The 18,224-nt window shown below is 46.7% G+C and overlaps 2 protein-coding genes across 5 annotated transcripts in view; one reads left to right on the forward strand and one right to left on the reverse strand.

Moving 5' to 3' along the window:
* The window catches only part of C9H11orf58 (chromosome 9 C11orf58 homolog), a 7,299-nt gene extending 6,973 nt beyond the window's left edge, over window positions 1–326 (forward strand). Inside the window, exon 5 of the mRNA XM_075836791.1 lies at window positions 280–326. Coding sequence (XP_075692906.1) covers window positions 280–326 — 47 coding nt within the window. The remainder of the gene's footprint in view (window positions 1–279) is intronic.
* Window positions 327–2,199: 1,873 nt separating this feature from the next.
* The window catches only part of PLEKHA7 (pleckstrin homology domain containing A7), a 164,363-nt gene continuing 148,338 nt past the window's right edge, over window positions 2,200–18,224 (reverse strand). For 3 of the 4 annotated variants that reach the window (XM_075838219.1, XM_075838217.1, XM_075838215.1), the window contains 10 exons: window positions 18,068–18,136; window positions 17,304–17,384; window positions 14,487–14,636; window positions 6,132–6,233; window positions 5,858–5,966; window positions 5,278–5,519; window positions 4,986–5,198; window positions 4,220–4,334; window positions 3,806–3,897; window positions 2,200–3,124 (listed from right to left, as the gene is read on the reverse strand). In XM_075838219.1, coding sequence (XP_075694334.1) covers window positions 2,918–3,124; window positions 3,806–3,897; window positions 4,220–4,334; window positions 4,986–5,198; window positions 5,278–5,519; window positions 5,858–5,966; window positions 6,132–6,233; window positions 14,487–14,636; window positions 17,304–17,384; window positions 18,068–18,136 — 1,380 coding nt within the window. In that variant the 3' untranslated portion in view covers window positions 2,200–2,917. The remainder of the gene's footprint in view (window positions 3,125–3,805; window positions 3,898–4,219; window positions 4,335–4,985; window positions 5,199–5,277; window positions 5,520–5,857; window positions 5,967–6,131; window positions 6,234–14,486; window positions 14,637–17,303; window positions 17,385–18,067; window positions 18,137–18,224) is intronic. The other variant, XM_075838218.1, reaches the window with a different exon arrangement.

Raw genomic sequence — 18,224 nt, forward strand, 5'->3', positions numbered from 1 at the left:
GAGGAGGGGGCTGAGGATTATAGGAGGAGGGGGCTGAGGATTATAGGAGGAGGGGGCTGAGGATTATAGGAGGAGGGGGCTGAGGATTACAGGGAGGGGTTTCTATTATTCAGGGGCCAGCGCTCGTTAACAGACAGAGATTGTTCCCTTGTAATCGGCATCATTCATCATCTGAGCCTCTCTCGGCAGTGACCGCCAGTAATGCCGCGCCCCTGGCACCTGGCTGCAGTACAAACCCACACCAGAGAGATAAAGAATTCTCCTTTATGATGTTTCCAGTTTATTGGGTTTCTGGACATACATTAGAAGCACCGAGCTCATATTAACATCGTCTCCAAAAGGATCTGACAAGTAGCAACTCCAGAATAAAAAACGGAAGCGCTGCCTACGCCATATAATACAGGACGGCAATTATTGCTCAGGGGTGAGGATGGAATGAAGAATAATGAGACTGCGGGGAGCGTCACATACGCAGCGCTGAACCTTTATAATGGATCAATCTGATCACCTCTTCTATGACCAGACGAATTTGTGTCACTTATATTAATAAAAGGAGTCAGTGACATCATAGACAATGCAGCCTATCAGAGCAGCGGTGACATCATAGACAATGCAGCCTATCAGAGCAGCGGTGACATCATAGACAATGCAGCCTATCAGAGCAGCGGTGACATCATAGACAATGCAGCCTATCAGAGCAGCGGTGACATCATAGACAATGCAGCCTATCAGAGCAGCGGTGACATCATAGACAATGCAGCCTATCCATTCACTATAGAGCAGCGGTGACATTACTGAGAATGCAGCCTATCCATTCACTAGAGAGCAGCGGTGACATCACTGAGAATGCAGCCTATCCATTCACCAGAGAGCAGCGGTGACATCACTGAGAATGCAGCCTATCCATTCACTAGAGAGCAGCGGTGACATCACTGAGAATGCAGCCTATCCATTCACTAGAGAACAGCGGTGACATCACTGAGAATGCAGCCTATCCATTCACTAGAGAGCAGCGGTGACATCACTGAGAATGCAGCCTATCCACTCACTAGAAAGCAGCGGTGACAGCACTGAGAATGCAGCCTATCCGTTCACTAGAGAGCAGCAGTGACATCATAGACAATGCAGCCTATCCATTCACTAGAGAGCAGCGGTGACATCACTGAGAATGCAGCCTATCCATTCACTAGACAGCAGCAGTAACATCCCTGAGAATACGGCCTATCCATTCACTAGAGAGCAGCGGTGACATCACTGAGAATGCAGCCTATCCATTCACTAGAGAGCAGCGGTGACATCACTGAGAATACAGCCTATCCATTCACTATAGAGCAGCGGTGACATTACTGAGAATGCAGCCTATCCATTCACCAGAGAGCAGCGGTGACATCACTGAGAATGCAGCCTATCCATTCACTAGAGAGCAGCGGTGACATCACTGAGAATGCAGCCTATCCATTCACTAGAGAGCAGCGGTGACATCACTGAGAATGCCGCCTAGCCATTCTCTAGAGATCAGCGGTGACACCACTGAGAATGCTGCCTATCCATTCACTAGAGAGCAGCAGTGACATTACTGAGAATGCAGCCTATCCATCCACTAGAGAGCAGTGGTGACATCATAGACAATGCAGCCTATCCATTCACTAGAGAGCAGCAGTGACATCATAGACAATGCAGCCTATCCATTCACTAGAGAGCAGCGGTGACATCATAGACAATGCAGCCTATCCATTCACTAGAGAGCAGCGGTGACATCACTGAGAATGCAGCCTATCCATTCACTATAGAGCAGCGGTGACATTACTGAGAATGCAGCCTATCCATTCACTAGAGAGCAGCAGTGACATCATAGACAATGCAGCCTATCCATTCACTAGAGAGCAGCAGTGACATCATAGACAATGCAGCCTATCCATTCACTAGAGAGCAGCGGTGACATCATAGACAATGCAGCCTATCCATTCACTAGAGAGCAGCGGTGACATCACTGAGAATGCAGCCTATCCATTCACTATAGAGCAGCGGTGACATTACTGAGAATGCAGCCTATCCATTCACTAGAGAGCAGCGGTGACATTACTGAGAATACAGCCTATCCATTCACTAGAGAGCAGCGGTGACATTACTGAGAATACAGCCTATCCATTCACTAGAGAGCAGCGGTGACATCACTGAGAATGCCGCCTATCCATTCACTAGAGAGCAGCGGTGACATCACTGAGAATGCAGCCTATCCATTCACTATAGAGCAGCGGTGACATTACTGAGAATGCAGCCTATCACTAGAGAGCAGCGGTGACGTAATAATCATACAGCATAGCGGCCATTACTAGACACATCACTGGATGGAGAAGCTGCGACCGTGTCATCAATGCGGAGCTGGTAAATGAATGGCGGTCAGTCAACGTAAAAGAGAGGCGGCGAGATGATGAATGACACTTAAGAAGCGGAGCAGCGTGTGGGATGAGATAGAGAGAGCGATGCCGCTGATCATGGGGGGGCCGCACAGCAGCCTGGAACTTATGAGAGAATTCAATGCATGTGGTGGACATGTGACCGCAGCGCACCCCTCCCCCTGTATATTCCGGTTGTGCTGAAGCGGGCGACTTATTCTATATAATATTAGTCTAGAAACGTGCAGCGGCCTCGGGATCTTGTGCTTGTTGATGCAGAAGCTGCGATGGCGCGACAACGGAAACGCTTCAAATCTTTTCCTTACAAAAAATAATGATCTGTAGATTTGATCAGGTTCCGGTGCCGCGACTACGAGGTGCGGGCGCGCTGCGAGCAGCCTCCGATAATCCCTGCAGCTAATGGTGTCAGTGAAGCGATGAGTCTACCGAGCGCACAGCGGGGAAAGCGCGTTCTAACCGACGCTACAGACTACGTGTTAGAGGAAGCTCCTCCTTTTGCGCTAACATACTGAGCTGAGATCCGCGGACAGCGGCCGGGAAGCAGGTCTGCCGGTGAAGGACTTTTCTCCTTGGCTCAGCGTTCGCTTGCGTTCACGGACTAAGGATTTCTGATGCCGCTTCATGCGATCGAGTTGCTCTTCGGCGCTCATTTTACCTCTTTGGTTGTCGCCGGAGTAAAGGCGCTCAAAGGCACTTTTTGGTCTGTCCTGTTAAAGACAAAAACAGAAACTCGTTGCACAAGGAAAGACTCCGAGAGCCGAAGTATGAGACAGACGCCCCCACAGTGGTCATGAATCTGCACGGCGGTCGTGAATCTGCACGGCGGTCGTGAATCTGCACGGCGGTCGTGAATCTGCACGGCGGTCGTGAAGCTGCACGGTAGTCGTGAATCTGCACAGTGGTCGTGAATCTGCACAGTAGTCGTGAATCTGCACAGCGGTCGTGAATCTGCACAGCGGTCGTGAATCTGCACAGCGGTCGTGAATCTGCACAGCGGTCGTGAATCTGCACAGTGGTCGTGAATCTGCACAGTAGTCGTGAATCTGCACAGCGGTCGTGAATCTGCAGAGTGGTCGTGAATCTGCACAGCGGTCGTGAATCTGCACAGTGGTCGTGAATCTGCACAGTAGTCGTGAATCTGCACAGTGGTCGTGAATCTGCACAGTAGTCGTGAATCTGCACAGTAGTCGTGAATCTGCACAGTGGTCGTGAATCTGCACAGTGGTCGTGAATCTGCACAGTAGTCGTGAATCTGCACAGTAGTCGTGAATCTGCACAGTAGTCGTGAATCTGCACAGTAGTCGTGAATCTGCACAGTAGTCGTGAATCTGCACAGTGGTCGTGAATCTGCACAGTAGTCATGAATCTGCATCTCTTCCCCGGGTTACCTTAGAAGTGTCTGTGGTGGAGCCCCTTCTCAACGTGACGTACGATGCAACAGACGACGACTGCGGCAGCCTGGAGGTCGACCCAGACAGCCCTGGAAGGAATATTGGACACGATTACGGTAAAAATTCACAGCGTCATACAGACCAGACGTGTCCGGAGACGGCAGGATCCAAGTGACAACATGAGGGTCTAATGGACATACTGCTGGAGCTCACCAGATACGAGGGGCTCCCAGAAGGAGGACCCCGCTGCACATTCACCCGGACACTGAACATATCCCAACCTGCCACTCCTCGTATCATATATGACCGTTATTAAAGGGGACGAGAGACACCAGAGCGGAGATAAGGGACCACCGGGGGTGAACAAATAGGAGCGGAGAATGCTGCGGCTGGTCAGACGGGCGCGCTCACCTCTGGTCGGTAATGTCTGGTAGCCGGAATCTGGGCCCAGGAAGGCGGAGGTCGAGGTGTTGGCGTCACTCAGATTTGCAAGTTCTGGATCACTGACATATGTTCGCAGCTCCACCTGTGACCAGAACACAGATTATTATTATTATAGGCGCCGTATGGACTATGACAAACCCCGAAGACATGGCGGACACCGGTCACATGAAGACGTGGCGGACACCGGTCACATGAAGACGTGGCGGACACCGGTCACATGAAGACGTGGCGGACACCGGTCACATGAAGACGTGGCGGACACCGGTCACATGAAGACGCGGCGGACACCGGTCACATGAAGACGCGGCGGACACCGGTCACATGAAGACGCGGCGGACACCGGTCACATGAAGACGCGGCGGACACCGGTCACATGAAGACGCGGCGGACACCGGTCACATGAAGACGCGGCGGACACCGGTCACATGAAGACGCGGCGGACACCGGTCACATGAAGACGCGGCGGACGCCGGTCACATGAAGACGTGGCAGACACCGGTCACATGAAGACGCGGCGGACGCCGGTCACATGAAGACGTGGCAGACACCGGTCACATGAAGACGTGGCGGACACCGGTCAAATGAAGACGTGGCGGACACCGGTCAAATGAAGACGTGGCGGACACCGGTCACATGAAGACGCGGCGGACACCGGTCACATGAAGACGCGGCGGACACCCGTCACATGATGTGCTCCAGAAGCGCCAGCTGACAGGGAGGAGTCAGACGTTACCCTGTAGTCTCCGTTCACACCCTGGCCCAGCTCCCGGTCTCGCTTCCTCTCATCAGACTGTCTCTTTAAGCCACGGACGGACGTGTGTCTAATGACGGACGATTCTCTTGGAGGTGGCGGCAGCGCGGGTGCTGGTGGAATATTAAGCGCAGCGTCTGCATCTTCTGGACTGTACATGTCGGGCAGGGGTGGGCGCGGGGGGGCAGTGTCCTCCTAATGACAGGATGGAGTGATATGTGAATAATGTGTCTGCAGTCACCCCCCCCCCCCCCGCACGTCTCACGCTACTCACAGACTTTGGTGGCGTTGGCGCCGCGGTCGGTGACTGCAGTCGTGGTTCTGGTTTGTGCATTAGCTGAGGCTGTGAGTGGGATCTGCCCGGGACGTACGGCTGAGCATGCAGTCCCACCTCTAGCGGCGGCTTCACAAGACTTGGTGGGTTCTGAGGCGACGCTGATTTACTGCGAACGGATGTAAACGCCGTAGTTCCGGAAGGCACAAATGTGGAAGTGACCAAAGGCACGGTTTTTCTTTCTGAAAGAAATATGTTGTTTTTTTTTTTTAACAGAAAATGGACATTGCTGACAACCACGCCTGACAACCACGCCTGACAACCACGCCTGACAACCGTGAGACGAGCAGCCGTGTTATAACACAGATCAGGCTCCTCCATTTACACACACACAACCCCTTTCTCTGCAGTTGCATCTACTATGATGATGTTTATAGATGACGCAGCAGTCTTCACAGTGACCACCCTTTACCCTGTGCAGGGGAGGAGCCCATAGTAGACCATGGGGGAGGGGAGGAGGCATGGATGGTGGATGTTCTCCTTTATTCCCGGTTGGATAATCCCCCCCATGAAGAGTTACCTGGGTTCTTGAACGACTCAACCAACATTTTGAAGTTGAGTTTATTGGAGCTGAGTCCGGCCGTTACGTCTTCAATTCTCCACAGATCCTTCTGCAGCCGAGTCCTGTCCTGCTCCAGGAGGCGACAAGGAAGAAAATCAACTGCGGTAACAACCGGGCGACAGCGAGCCCACGACCAACAATCACTCTCATCATCATCATCATCTCTGCCAGAATAAGCTGCACCCCGACATATCTGGGGTCACATTGAACGATCAGAACCAAGAGCCAATACCTGAGACGACGGCGAGCGGCTCATCTGTTCCTGTAACAACTGTCTCAGATGAATCACATCAGTCTCCAACCTCAAATACTCATTCCAGGAGTTCTCCATATCCTGCCGCAGGGAACACAACAAACAACGTAACCAATCACATACATCAGATCCTTCTTACACAGTGATCACAGGTTGTCACAGCCCCGCCCCCTGTTACTGACATCACTAATATATAATATAATTACATTGTGATCAGACATGAGATCCACACATCTTATATACAGTAACAGCTATTCATCTATTACTACTGACAACCAGCCTGTATATCATGTGTGAGAGGTTGTCACAGCTCCGCCCCCTGTTACTGACATCACTGATATATAATATAATTACATTGTGATCAGACATGAGATCCACACATCTTATATACAGTAACAGCTATTCATCTATTACTACTGACAACCAGCCTGTATATCATGTGTGAGAGGTTGTCACAGCCCCGCCCCCTGTTACTGACATCACTGATATATAATATAATTACACTGTGATCAGACATGAGATCCACACATCTTATATACAGTAACAGCTATTCATCTATTACTACTGACAACCAGCCTGTATATCATGTGTCAGAGGGTGTCACAGCCCCGCCCCCTGTTACTGACATCACTGATATATAATATAATTACACTGTGATCAGACATGAGATCCACACACCTTATATACAGTAACAGCTATTCATCTATTACTACTGACCACCAGCCTGTATACCATGTGTGAGAGGTTGTCACAGCCCCGCCCCCTGTTACTGACATCACTGATATATAATATAATTACATTGTGATCAGACATGAGAGCCACACATCTTATATACAGTAACAGCTATTCATCTATTACTACTGACAACCAGCCTGTATATCATGTGTGAGAGGTTGTCACAGCCCCGCCCCCTGTTACTGACATCACTGATATATAATATAATTACACTGTGATCAGACATGAGATCCACACATCTTATATACAGTCACAGCTATTCATCTATTACTACTGACAACCAGCCGGTATATCATGTGTGAGAGGTTGTCACAGCTCCGCCCCCTGTTACTGACATCACTGATATATAATATAATTACATTGTGATCAGACATGAGATCCACACATCTTATATACAGTAACAGCTATTCATCTATTACTACTGACAACCTGCCTGTATATCATGTGAGAGAGGTTGTCACAGCCCCGCCCCCTGTTACTGACATCACTGATATATAATATAATTACACTGTGATCAGACATGAGATCCACACATCTTATATACAGTCACAGCTATTCAGCTATTACTACTGACAACCAGCCTGTATATCATGTGTGAGAGGTTGTCACAGCCCCGCCCCCTGTTACTGACATCACTGATATATAATATAATTACATTGTGATCAGACATGAGATCCACACATCTTATATACAGTAACAGCTATTCATCTATTACTACTGACAACCAGCCTGTATATCATGTGTGAGAGGTTGTCACAGCCCCGCCCCCTGTTACTGACATCACTGATATATAATATAATTACACTGTGATCAGACATGAGATCCACACATCTTATATACAGTAACAGCTATTCATCTATTACTACTGACAACCAGCCTGTATATCATGTGTGAGAGGTTGTCACAGCCCCGCCCCCTGTTACTGACATCACTGATATATAATATAATTACATGTGATCAGACATGAGATCCACACATCTTATATACAGTAACAGCTATTCATCTATTACTACTGACAACCAGCCTGTATATCATGTGTGAGAGGTTGTCACAGCCCCGCCCCCTGTTACTGACAACCAGCCTGTATATCATGTGTGAGAGGTTGTCACAGCTCCGCCCCCTGTTACTGACATCACTGATATATAATATAATTACACTATGATCAGACATGAGATCCACACATCTTATATACAGTAACAGCTATTCATCTATTACTACTGACAACCAGCCTGTGTATCATGAGTGAGAGGTTGTCACAGCCCCGCCCCGTTACTGACATCACTGATATATAATATAATTACACTGTGATCAGACATGAGATCCACACATCTTATATACAGTAACAGCTATTCATCTATTACTACTGACAACCAGCCTGTATATCATGTGTGAGAGGTTGTCACAGCCCCGCCCCCTGTTACTGACATCACTGATATATAATATAATTACATGTGATCAGACATGAGATCCACACACCTTATATACAGTAACAGCTATTCATCTATTACTACTGACAACCAGCCTGTATATCATGTGTGAGAGGTTGTCACAGCCCCGCCCCCTGTTACTGACATCACTGATAAATAATTACATTATGATCAGACATGAGATCCACACATCTTATATACAGTAACAGCTATTCATCTATTACTACTGACAACCAGCCTGTATATCATGTGTGAGAGGTTGTCACAGCCCCGCCCCCTGTTACTGACATCACTGATATATAATATAATTACATGTGATCAGACATGAGATCCACACACCTTATATACAGTGACAGCTATTCATCTATTACTACTGACAACCAGCCTGCGTATCATGTGTGAGAGGTTGTCACAGCCCCGCCCCCTGTTACTGACATCACTGATATATAATATAATTACATTGTGATCAGACATGAGATCCACACACCTTATATACAGTAACAGCTATTCATCTATTACTAATGACAACCAGCCTGTATATCATGTGTGAGAGGTTGTCACAGCTCCGCCCCCTGTCACTGACATCACTGATATATAATATAATTACATTGTGATCAGACATGAGATCCACACATCTTATATACAGTAACAGCTATTCATCTATTACTACTGACAACCAGCCTGTATATCATGTGTGAGAGGTTGTCACAGCTCCGCCCCCTGTTACTGACAACCAGCCTGTATATCATGTGTGAGAGGTTGTCACAGCCCCGCCCCCTGTTACTGACATCACTGATATATAATATAATTACATTGTGATCAGACATGAGATCCACACATCTTATATACAGTCACAGCTATTCATCTATTACTGCTGACAACTTGCCTGTATATCATGTGTGAGAGGTTGTCACAGCCCCGCCCCCTGTTACTGACATCACTGATATATAATATAATTACATTGTGATCAGACATGAGATCCACACATCTTATATACAGTCACAGCTATTCATCTATTACTACTGACAACCAGCCTGTATATCATGTGTCAGAGGTTGTCACAGCCCCGCCCCCTGTTACTGACATCACTGATATATAATATAATTACATGTGATCAGACATGAGATCCACACATCTTATATACAGTAAAAGCTATTCATCTATTACTACCGACAACCAGCCTGTATACCATGTGTGAGAGGTTGTCACAGCTCCGCCCCTTGTTACTGACATCACTGATATATAATATAATTACATGTGATCAGACATGAGATCCACACATCTTATATACAGTAACAGCTATTCATCTATTACTACTGACAACCAGCCTGTATATCATGTGTGAGAGGTTGTCACAGCCCCGCCTCCTGTTACTGACATCACTGATATATAATATAATTACACTGTGATCAGACATGAGATCCACACATCTTATATACAGTAACAGCTATTCATCTATTACTACTGACAACCAGCCTGTATATCATGTGTGAGAGGTTGTCACAGCCCCGCCCCCTGTACTGACATCACTGATATATAATATAATTACACTGTGATCAGACATGAGATCCACACATCTTATATACAGTCACAGCTATTCATCTATTACTACTGACAACCTGCCTGTATATCATGTATGAGAGGTTGTCACAGCCCCGCCCCCTGTTACTTACATCACTGATATATAATATAATTACACTGTGATCAGACATGAGATCCACACATCTTATATACAGTCACAGCTATTCATCTATTACTACTGACAACCAGCCTGTATATCATGTGTGAGGTTGTCACAGCCCCGCCTCCTGTTACTGACATCACTGATATATAATATAATTACATTGTGATCAGACATGAGATCCACACATCTTATATACAGTAACAGCTATTCATCTATTACTACTGACAACCAGCCTGTATACCATGTGTGAGAGGTTGTCACAGCTCCGCCCCCTGTTACTGACATCACTGATATATAATATAATTACATGTGATCAGACATGAGATCCACACATCTTATATACAGTAACAGCTATTCATCTATTACTACTGACAACCAGCCTGTATATCATGTGTGAGAGGTTGTCACAGCTCCGCCCCCTGTTACTGACAACCAGCCTGTATATCATGTGTGAGAGGTTGTCACAGCCCCGCCCCCTGTTACTGACATCACTGATATATAATATAATTACATTGTGATCAGACATGAGATCCACACATCTTATATACAGTAACAGCTATTCATCTATTACTACTGACAACCAGCCTGTATATCATGTGTGAGAGGTTGTCACAGCCCCGCCCCCTGTTACTGACATCACTGATATATAATATAATTACATTGTGACCAGACATGAGATCCACACATCTTATATACAGTCACAGCTATTCATCTATTACTGCTGACAACTTGCCTGTATATCATGTGTGAGAGGTTGTCACAGCCGCGCCCCCTGTTACTGACATCACTGATATATAATATAATTACATTGTGATCAGACATGAGATCCACACATCTTATATACAGTCACAGCTATTCATCTATTACTACTGACAACCAGCCTGTATATCATGTGTGAGAGGTTGTCACAGCCCCGCCCCCTGTTACTGACATCACTGATATATAATATAATTACATGTGATCAGACATGAGATCCACACATCTTATATACAGTAACAGCTATTCATCTATTACTACCGACAACCAGCCTGTATACCATGTGTGAGAGGTTGTCACAGCCCCGCCCCCTGTTACTGACATCACTGATATATAATATAATTACATGTGATCAGACATGAGATCCACACATCTTATATACAGTAACAGCTATTCATCTATTACTACTGACAACCAGCCTGTATATCATGTGTGAGAGGTTGTCACAGCTCCGCCCCTTGTTACTGACATCACTGATATATAATATAATTACATGTGATCAGACATGAGATCCACACATCTTATATACAGTAACAGCTATTCATCTATTACTACTGACAACCAGCCTGTATATCATGTGTGAGAGGTTGTCACAGCCCCGCCCCCTGTTACTGACATCACTGATATATAATATAATTACATGTGATCAGACATGAGATCCACACATCTTATATACAGTAACAGCTATTCATCTATTACTACTGACAACCAGCCTGTATATCATGTGTGAGAGGTTGTCACAGCCCCGCCTCCTGTTACTGACATCACTGATATATAATATAATTACACTGTGATCAGACATGAGATCCACACATGTTATATACAGTAACAGCTATTCATCTATTACTACTGACAACCAGCCTGTATATCATGTGTGAGAGGTTGTCACAGCTCCGCCCCCTGTTACTGACATCACTGATATATAATATAATTACATTGTGATCAGACATGAGATCCACACATCTTATATACAGTCACAGCTATTCATCTATTACTACTGACAACCTGCCTGTATATCATGTGTGAGAGGTTGTCACAGCCCCGCCCCCTGTTACTTACATCACTGATATATAATATAATTACACTGTGATCAGACATGAGATCCACACATCTTATATACAGTCACAGCTATTCATCTATTACTACTGACAACCAGCCTGTATATCATGTGTGAGAGGTTGTCACAGCCCCGCCCCCTGTTACTGACATCACTGATATATAATATAATTACATGTGATCAGACATGAGATCCACACATCTTATATACAGTAACAGCTATTCATCTATTACTACTGACAACCAGCCTGTATATCATGTGTGAGAGGTTGTCACAGCCCCGCCTCCTGTTACTGACATCACTGATATATAATATAATTACACTGTGATCAGACATGAGATCCACACATGTTATATACAGTAACAGCTATTCATCTATTACTACTGACAACCAGCCTGTATATCATGTGTGAGAGGTTGTCACAGCTCCGCCCCCTGTTACTGACATCACTGATATATAATATAATTACATTGTGATCAGACATGAGATCCACACATCTTATATACAGTCACAGCTATTCATCTATTACTACTGACAACCTGCCTGTATATCATGTGTGAGAGGTTGTCACAGCCCCGCCCCCTGTTACTTACATCACTGATATATAATATAATTACACTGTGATCAGACATGAGATCCACACATCTTATATACAGTCACAGCTATTCATCTATTACTACTGACAACCAGCCTGTATATCATGTGTGAGAGGTTGTCACAGCCCCGCCCCCTGTTACTGACATCACTGATATATAATATAATTACACTGTGATCAGATATGAGATCCACACATCTTATATACAGTAACAGCTATTCATCTATTACTACTGACAACCAGCCTGTATATCATGTGTGAGGTTGTCACAGCCCCGCCTCCTGTTACTGACATCACTGATATATAATATAATTACATTGTGATCAGACATGAGATCCACACATCTTATATACAGTAACAGCTATTCATCTATTACTACTGACAACCAGCCTGTATATCATGTGTGAGAGGTTGTCACAGCCCCGCCCCCTGTTACTGACATCACTGATATATAATATAATTACATTGTGATCAGACATGAGATCCACACATCTTATATACAGTCACAGCTATTCATCTATTACTACTGACCACCAGCCTGTATACCATGTGTGAGAGGTTGTCACAGCTCCGCCCCCTGTTACTGACATCACTGATATATAATATAATTACATGTGATCAGACATGAGATCCACACATCTTATATACAGTAACAGCTATTCATCTATTACTACTGACCACCAGCCTGTATACCATGTGTGAGAGGTTGTCACAGCTCCGCCCCCTGTTACTGACATCACTGATATATAATATAATTACATGTGATCAGACATGAGATCCACACATCTTATATACAGTAACAGCTATTCATCTATTACTACTGACAACCAGCCTGTATATCATGTGTGAGAGGTTGTCACAGCCCCGCCCCCTGTTACTGACATCACTGATATATAATATAATTACATGTGATCAGACATGAGATCCACACATCTTATATACAGTAACAGCTATTCATCTATTACTACTGACAACCAGCCTGTATATCATGTGTGAGAGGTTGTCACAGCCCCGCCCCCTGTTACTGACATCACTGATATATAATATAATTACATGTGATCAGACATGAGATCCACACATCTTATATACAGTAACAGCTAATCATCTATTACTACTGACAACCAGCCTGTATATCATGTGTGAGAGGTTGTCACAGCTCCGCCCCCTGTTACTGACATCACTGATATATAATAGAATTACATGTGATCAGACATGGGATCCACACATCTTATATACAGTCACAGCTATTCATCTATTACTACTGACAACCTGCCTGTATATCATGTGTGAGAGGTTGTCACAGCCCCGCCCCCTGTTACTGACATCACTGATATATAATATAATTACACTGTGATCAGACATGAGATACACACATCTTATATACAGTCACAGCTATTCATCTATTACTACTGACAACCAGCCTGTATATCATGTGTGAGAGGTTGTCACAGCCCCGCCCCCTGTTACTGACATCACTGATATATAATATAATTACACTGTGATCAGACATGAGATCCACACATCTTATATACAGTAACAGCTATTCATCTATTACTACTGACAACCAGCCTGTATATCATGTGTGAGAGGTTGTCACAGCCCCGCCCCCTGTTACTGACATCACTGATATATAATATAATTACACTGTGATCAGACATGAGATCCACACATCTTATATACAGTAACAGCTATTCATCTATTACTACTGACAACCAGCCTGTATATCATGTGTGAGAGGTTGTCACAGCCCCGCCCCCTGTTACTGACATCACTGATATATAATATAATTACATGTGATCAGACATGAGATCCACACATCTTATATACAGTAACAGCTATTCATCTATTACTACTGACAACCAGCCTGTATATCATGTGTGAGAGGTTGTCACAGCCCCGCCCCCTGTTACTGACATCACTGATATAATATATTGATACTCAAATATCTAGATCTGGATGTACAGGAGAGCGTGCTGTGATGTCTGTAGGTGTGACTACAGGATGTTGTTCGGTATCTGTACAGGTGGGGGTGCTGTAGTATCTTTTATGCGATGCCATTGATATATCTCAGAAAACTCACGGTGGAGACTTTGGACATTTCAGCTCTGATCTGCACTAAATCCTCCTGTAGGAGACGCTGTTGGTATGAAATCTTCTCTGTGTGCGGAGGTTGATCCTTGTACTGATCCATCTGTCTGTGCAAAACCTCCAGAACGGTTTCAAGTTTGTCCTGTGGAAAAAGACTGAGATCAGTGACCGGGTCCCACGAGACCACAACGTGCAGATAGGGGGGGGGGTGCCTTATTTACACAAACGGCTGCATTGAAATCAATGTAAGTCTATGGGGAGATTCACACGGCCATTTATTGTTTTTATTTATTATTTATCCGAAATTTTTATAAAAATGTTAAACAAAAGACAAAAAAAACCAAAAAGGTAGGTCATCAGTTGTTCAGTAATGTGAGAGATGAGAGGAATATGGGTGATGGGAAAACATTGTTTGATATACAACCAGATCATCTAAAAGTTGTAGAAGAGGACGACATGAAGAGCTTACATGTTCAGACCACCATATCCCTAACCTGAAGCAAAGGCCACGGTAAGAGACGTCTATCCAAAGTACAAGAGAATTGATGGCGCGCCGCGAGTGTTGCTTTAGTAGGACGTCCGTGAGGTCCAGCGTCTCTGATAGCCCCCTTATTAAACAATACTAAACTTCTTAGGGGAACCAATGAAAGAGCGTCGTTTACACCAATCCACAACTCATGGGGGGATGGGGACATGAATCTCACAGGGCCGTTTTTTTAAGGGACCGTGTGAACAGCCTGTGGAAAACTAGGACATGTCCTATTTTTGCCCATTTTCACGGATCCCTCAATAGACTCAAGTCTACGAGGGATCTGTGAAATCAGGTCCCGCACAGATGCTATTCGGCCGATTTGACACCGTTCGTGTGAATAAGCCCTAACAGTCTGATGTTCCCGTATCAGCTCCTCACCTCTAATAAGGCAGAAATACACAAAGTAATGAGAGAACTGTAATATGGGATGTGACGTGAACACAGCCCTGCCCCCAGCCACCGAAATCCAACATCCTCATCTAAAGTGGCCAATACATTTTTGTTGTTTAAAACAACAGATTTCTACCATTTCTTGCCGTCAGTTCGTCTTTTTTGTCGCATGAAGGACTGGGTCAGAGACCAGCCGAATACAGATATCTTACAAATTTAAACTGTGTTGGATTTTGAAGGACCGTTGTCGAGTGCAATTGTTGGCGATATTTGGGAAGTTGTTTGTGAAAAGCAAAAGATGTGCAGCCCATCAATAGAAGCCCAACCCTGGTCACAGAGCAAGAGAGAAGACCAGCCCAGGTCACAGGGCAAGAGAGAAGACCAGCCCAGGTCACAGAGCAAGACAGGAGACCAGCCCAGGTCACAGAGCAAGAGAGAAGACCAGCCCAGGTCACAGAGCAAGAGAGAAGACCAGCCCAGGTCACAGAAGCAAGAGAGAAGACCAGCCCAGACCACAGAGCAAGACAGGAGACCAGCCCAGGTCACAGAGCAAGAGAGAAGACCAGCCCAGGTCACAGAGCAAGACAGGAGACCAGCCCAGGCCACAGAGCAAGACAGGAGACCAGCCCAGGCCACAGAGCAAGACAGGAGACCAGCCCAGGTCACAGAGCAAGAGAGAAGACCAGCCCAGGACACAGAGCAAGACAAAAGACCAGCCCAGGGCAACAGAGCAAGAGAGAAGACCAGCCCAGGTCACAGAGCAAGACAGGAGACCAGCCCAGGTCACAGCGCAAGACAGGGGACCAGCCCAGGTTACAGAGCAAGAGAGAAGACCAGCCCAGGTCACAGAACAAGACAGGAGACCAGCCCAGGTCACAGAGCAAGAGAGAAGACCAGCCCAGGTCACAGAGCAAGACAGGAGACCAGCCCAGGTCACAGAGCAAGACTGGAGACCAGCCCAGGTCACAGAGCAAGAGAGAAGACCAGCCCAGGTCACAGAGCAAGAGAGAAGACCAGCCCAGGTCACAGAGCAAGACAGGAGACCAGCCCAGGTCACAGAGCAAGAGAGAAGACCAGCCCAGGTCACAGAGCAAGACAGGAGACCAGCCCAGGTCACAGAGCAAGACAGGAGACCAGCCCAGGTCACAGAGCAAGACAGGAGACCAGCCCAGGTCACAGAGCAAGAGAGAAGACCAGCCCAGGTCACAGAACAAGACAGAAGACCAGCCCAGGTCACAGGGCAAGAGAGAAGACCAGCCCAGGTCACAGAGCAAGACAGAAGACCAGCCCGGCTCACAGAGCAAGACAGGAGACCAGCCCGGGTCACAGAGCAAGACAGGAGACCAGCCCAGGTCACAGAGCAAGAGAGAAGACCAGCCCAGGTCACAGGGCAAGAGAGAAGACCAGCCCAGGTCACAGAGCAAGAGAGAAGACCAGCCCAGGTCACAGAGCAAGAGAGAAGACCAGCCCAGGTCACAGCACAAGACAGGAGACCAGCCCAGGTCACAGAGCAAGAGAGAAGACCAGCCCAGGTCACAGGGCAAGAGAGAAGACCAGCCCAGGTCACAGCACAAGACAGGAGACCAGCCCAGGTCACAGAGCAAGAGAGAAGACCAGCCCAGGTCACAGAACAAGACAGAAGACCAGCCCATGTCACAGGGCAAGACAGAAGACCAGCCCGGGTCATAGAGCAAGACAGAAGACCAGCCCAGGTCAAGGCAGTGATCAATCAAGGATTCACCATTTTTACTTATAGCATTATAGTCCAGAACGACAACCATCACAGAACAACCGTGAACAAGTCGTCCAGAAAATGACCGTCTGAAACCTCTAGTGTATGGTCAGCTTAACACTGGGGAGACAAAGCATTGAGGGACCTTCTCTGACCTTATTGTCCTTCAGAGCCCGAATCTTGTCCTCCAAGTCCTGCAGGATACGATCCTGTTCACAGAGGACACTGAGCTTCACCTGGAAGAAAAAAAGAGATGTTTAAGAGAGGAGCGGGGAATACACAAGAGAGGAGCGGGGAATACACAAGAGAGGAGCGGGGAATACACAAGAGAGGAGCGGGGAGTACACAAGAGAGGAGCGGGGAATACACAAGAGAGGAGCGGGGAGTACACAAGAGAGGAGCGGGGAATACACAAGAGAGGAGCGGGGAATACACGAGAGAGTGGCGGGAGATACACGAGAGAGGGGCGGGGGATACACGAGAGAGGAGCGGGGAATACACAAGAGAGGAGCGGGGAGTACACAAGAGAGGAGCGGGGAATACACAAGAGAGGAGCGGGGAATACACAAGAGAGGAGCGGGGAATACACGAGAGAGTGGCGGGAGATACACGAGAGAGGGGCGGGGGATACACGAGAGAGGAGCGGGGAATACACAAGAGAGGAGCGGGGAGTACACAAGAGAGGAGCGGGGAATACACAAGAGAGGAGCGGGGAGTACACAAGAGAGGAGCGGGGAATACACAAGAGAGGAGCGGGGAATACACGAGAGAGTGGCGGGGGATACACGAGAGAGTGGCGGGGGATACACGAGAGAGTGGCGAGGGATACACGAGAGAGTGGCGGGGGATTAACAGTCACTGCTGGGGTCCGGCTGGGGACTCTACGGCACCCGCTGTTATCCCTTCATATTGCACTTACATCAACGTCACTTTCCGCGATTCTAACGGGTTTTGTGGATCGATCCTTGAAGCTTTCTCGCCCGGTCACCTGACATAAAACACAACTCGTAAGTGACAGGAAGTAAATAGAGAACTTTAAAGACACAGAGAAGCGACTGGCTCATGCAGCAAAACGG

The sequence above is a fragment of the Rhinoderma darwinii genome, chromosome 9 (assembly GCF_050947455.1).
Source record: "Rhinoderma darwinii isolate aRhiDar2 chromosome 9, aRhiDar2.hap1, whole genome shotgun sequence".
Taxonomy (NCBI): Eukaryota; Metazoa; Chordata; class Amphibia; order Anura; family Rhinodermatidae; genus Rhinoderma; species Rhinoderma darwinii.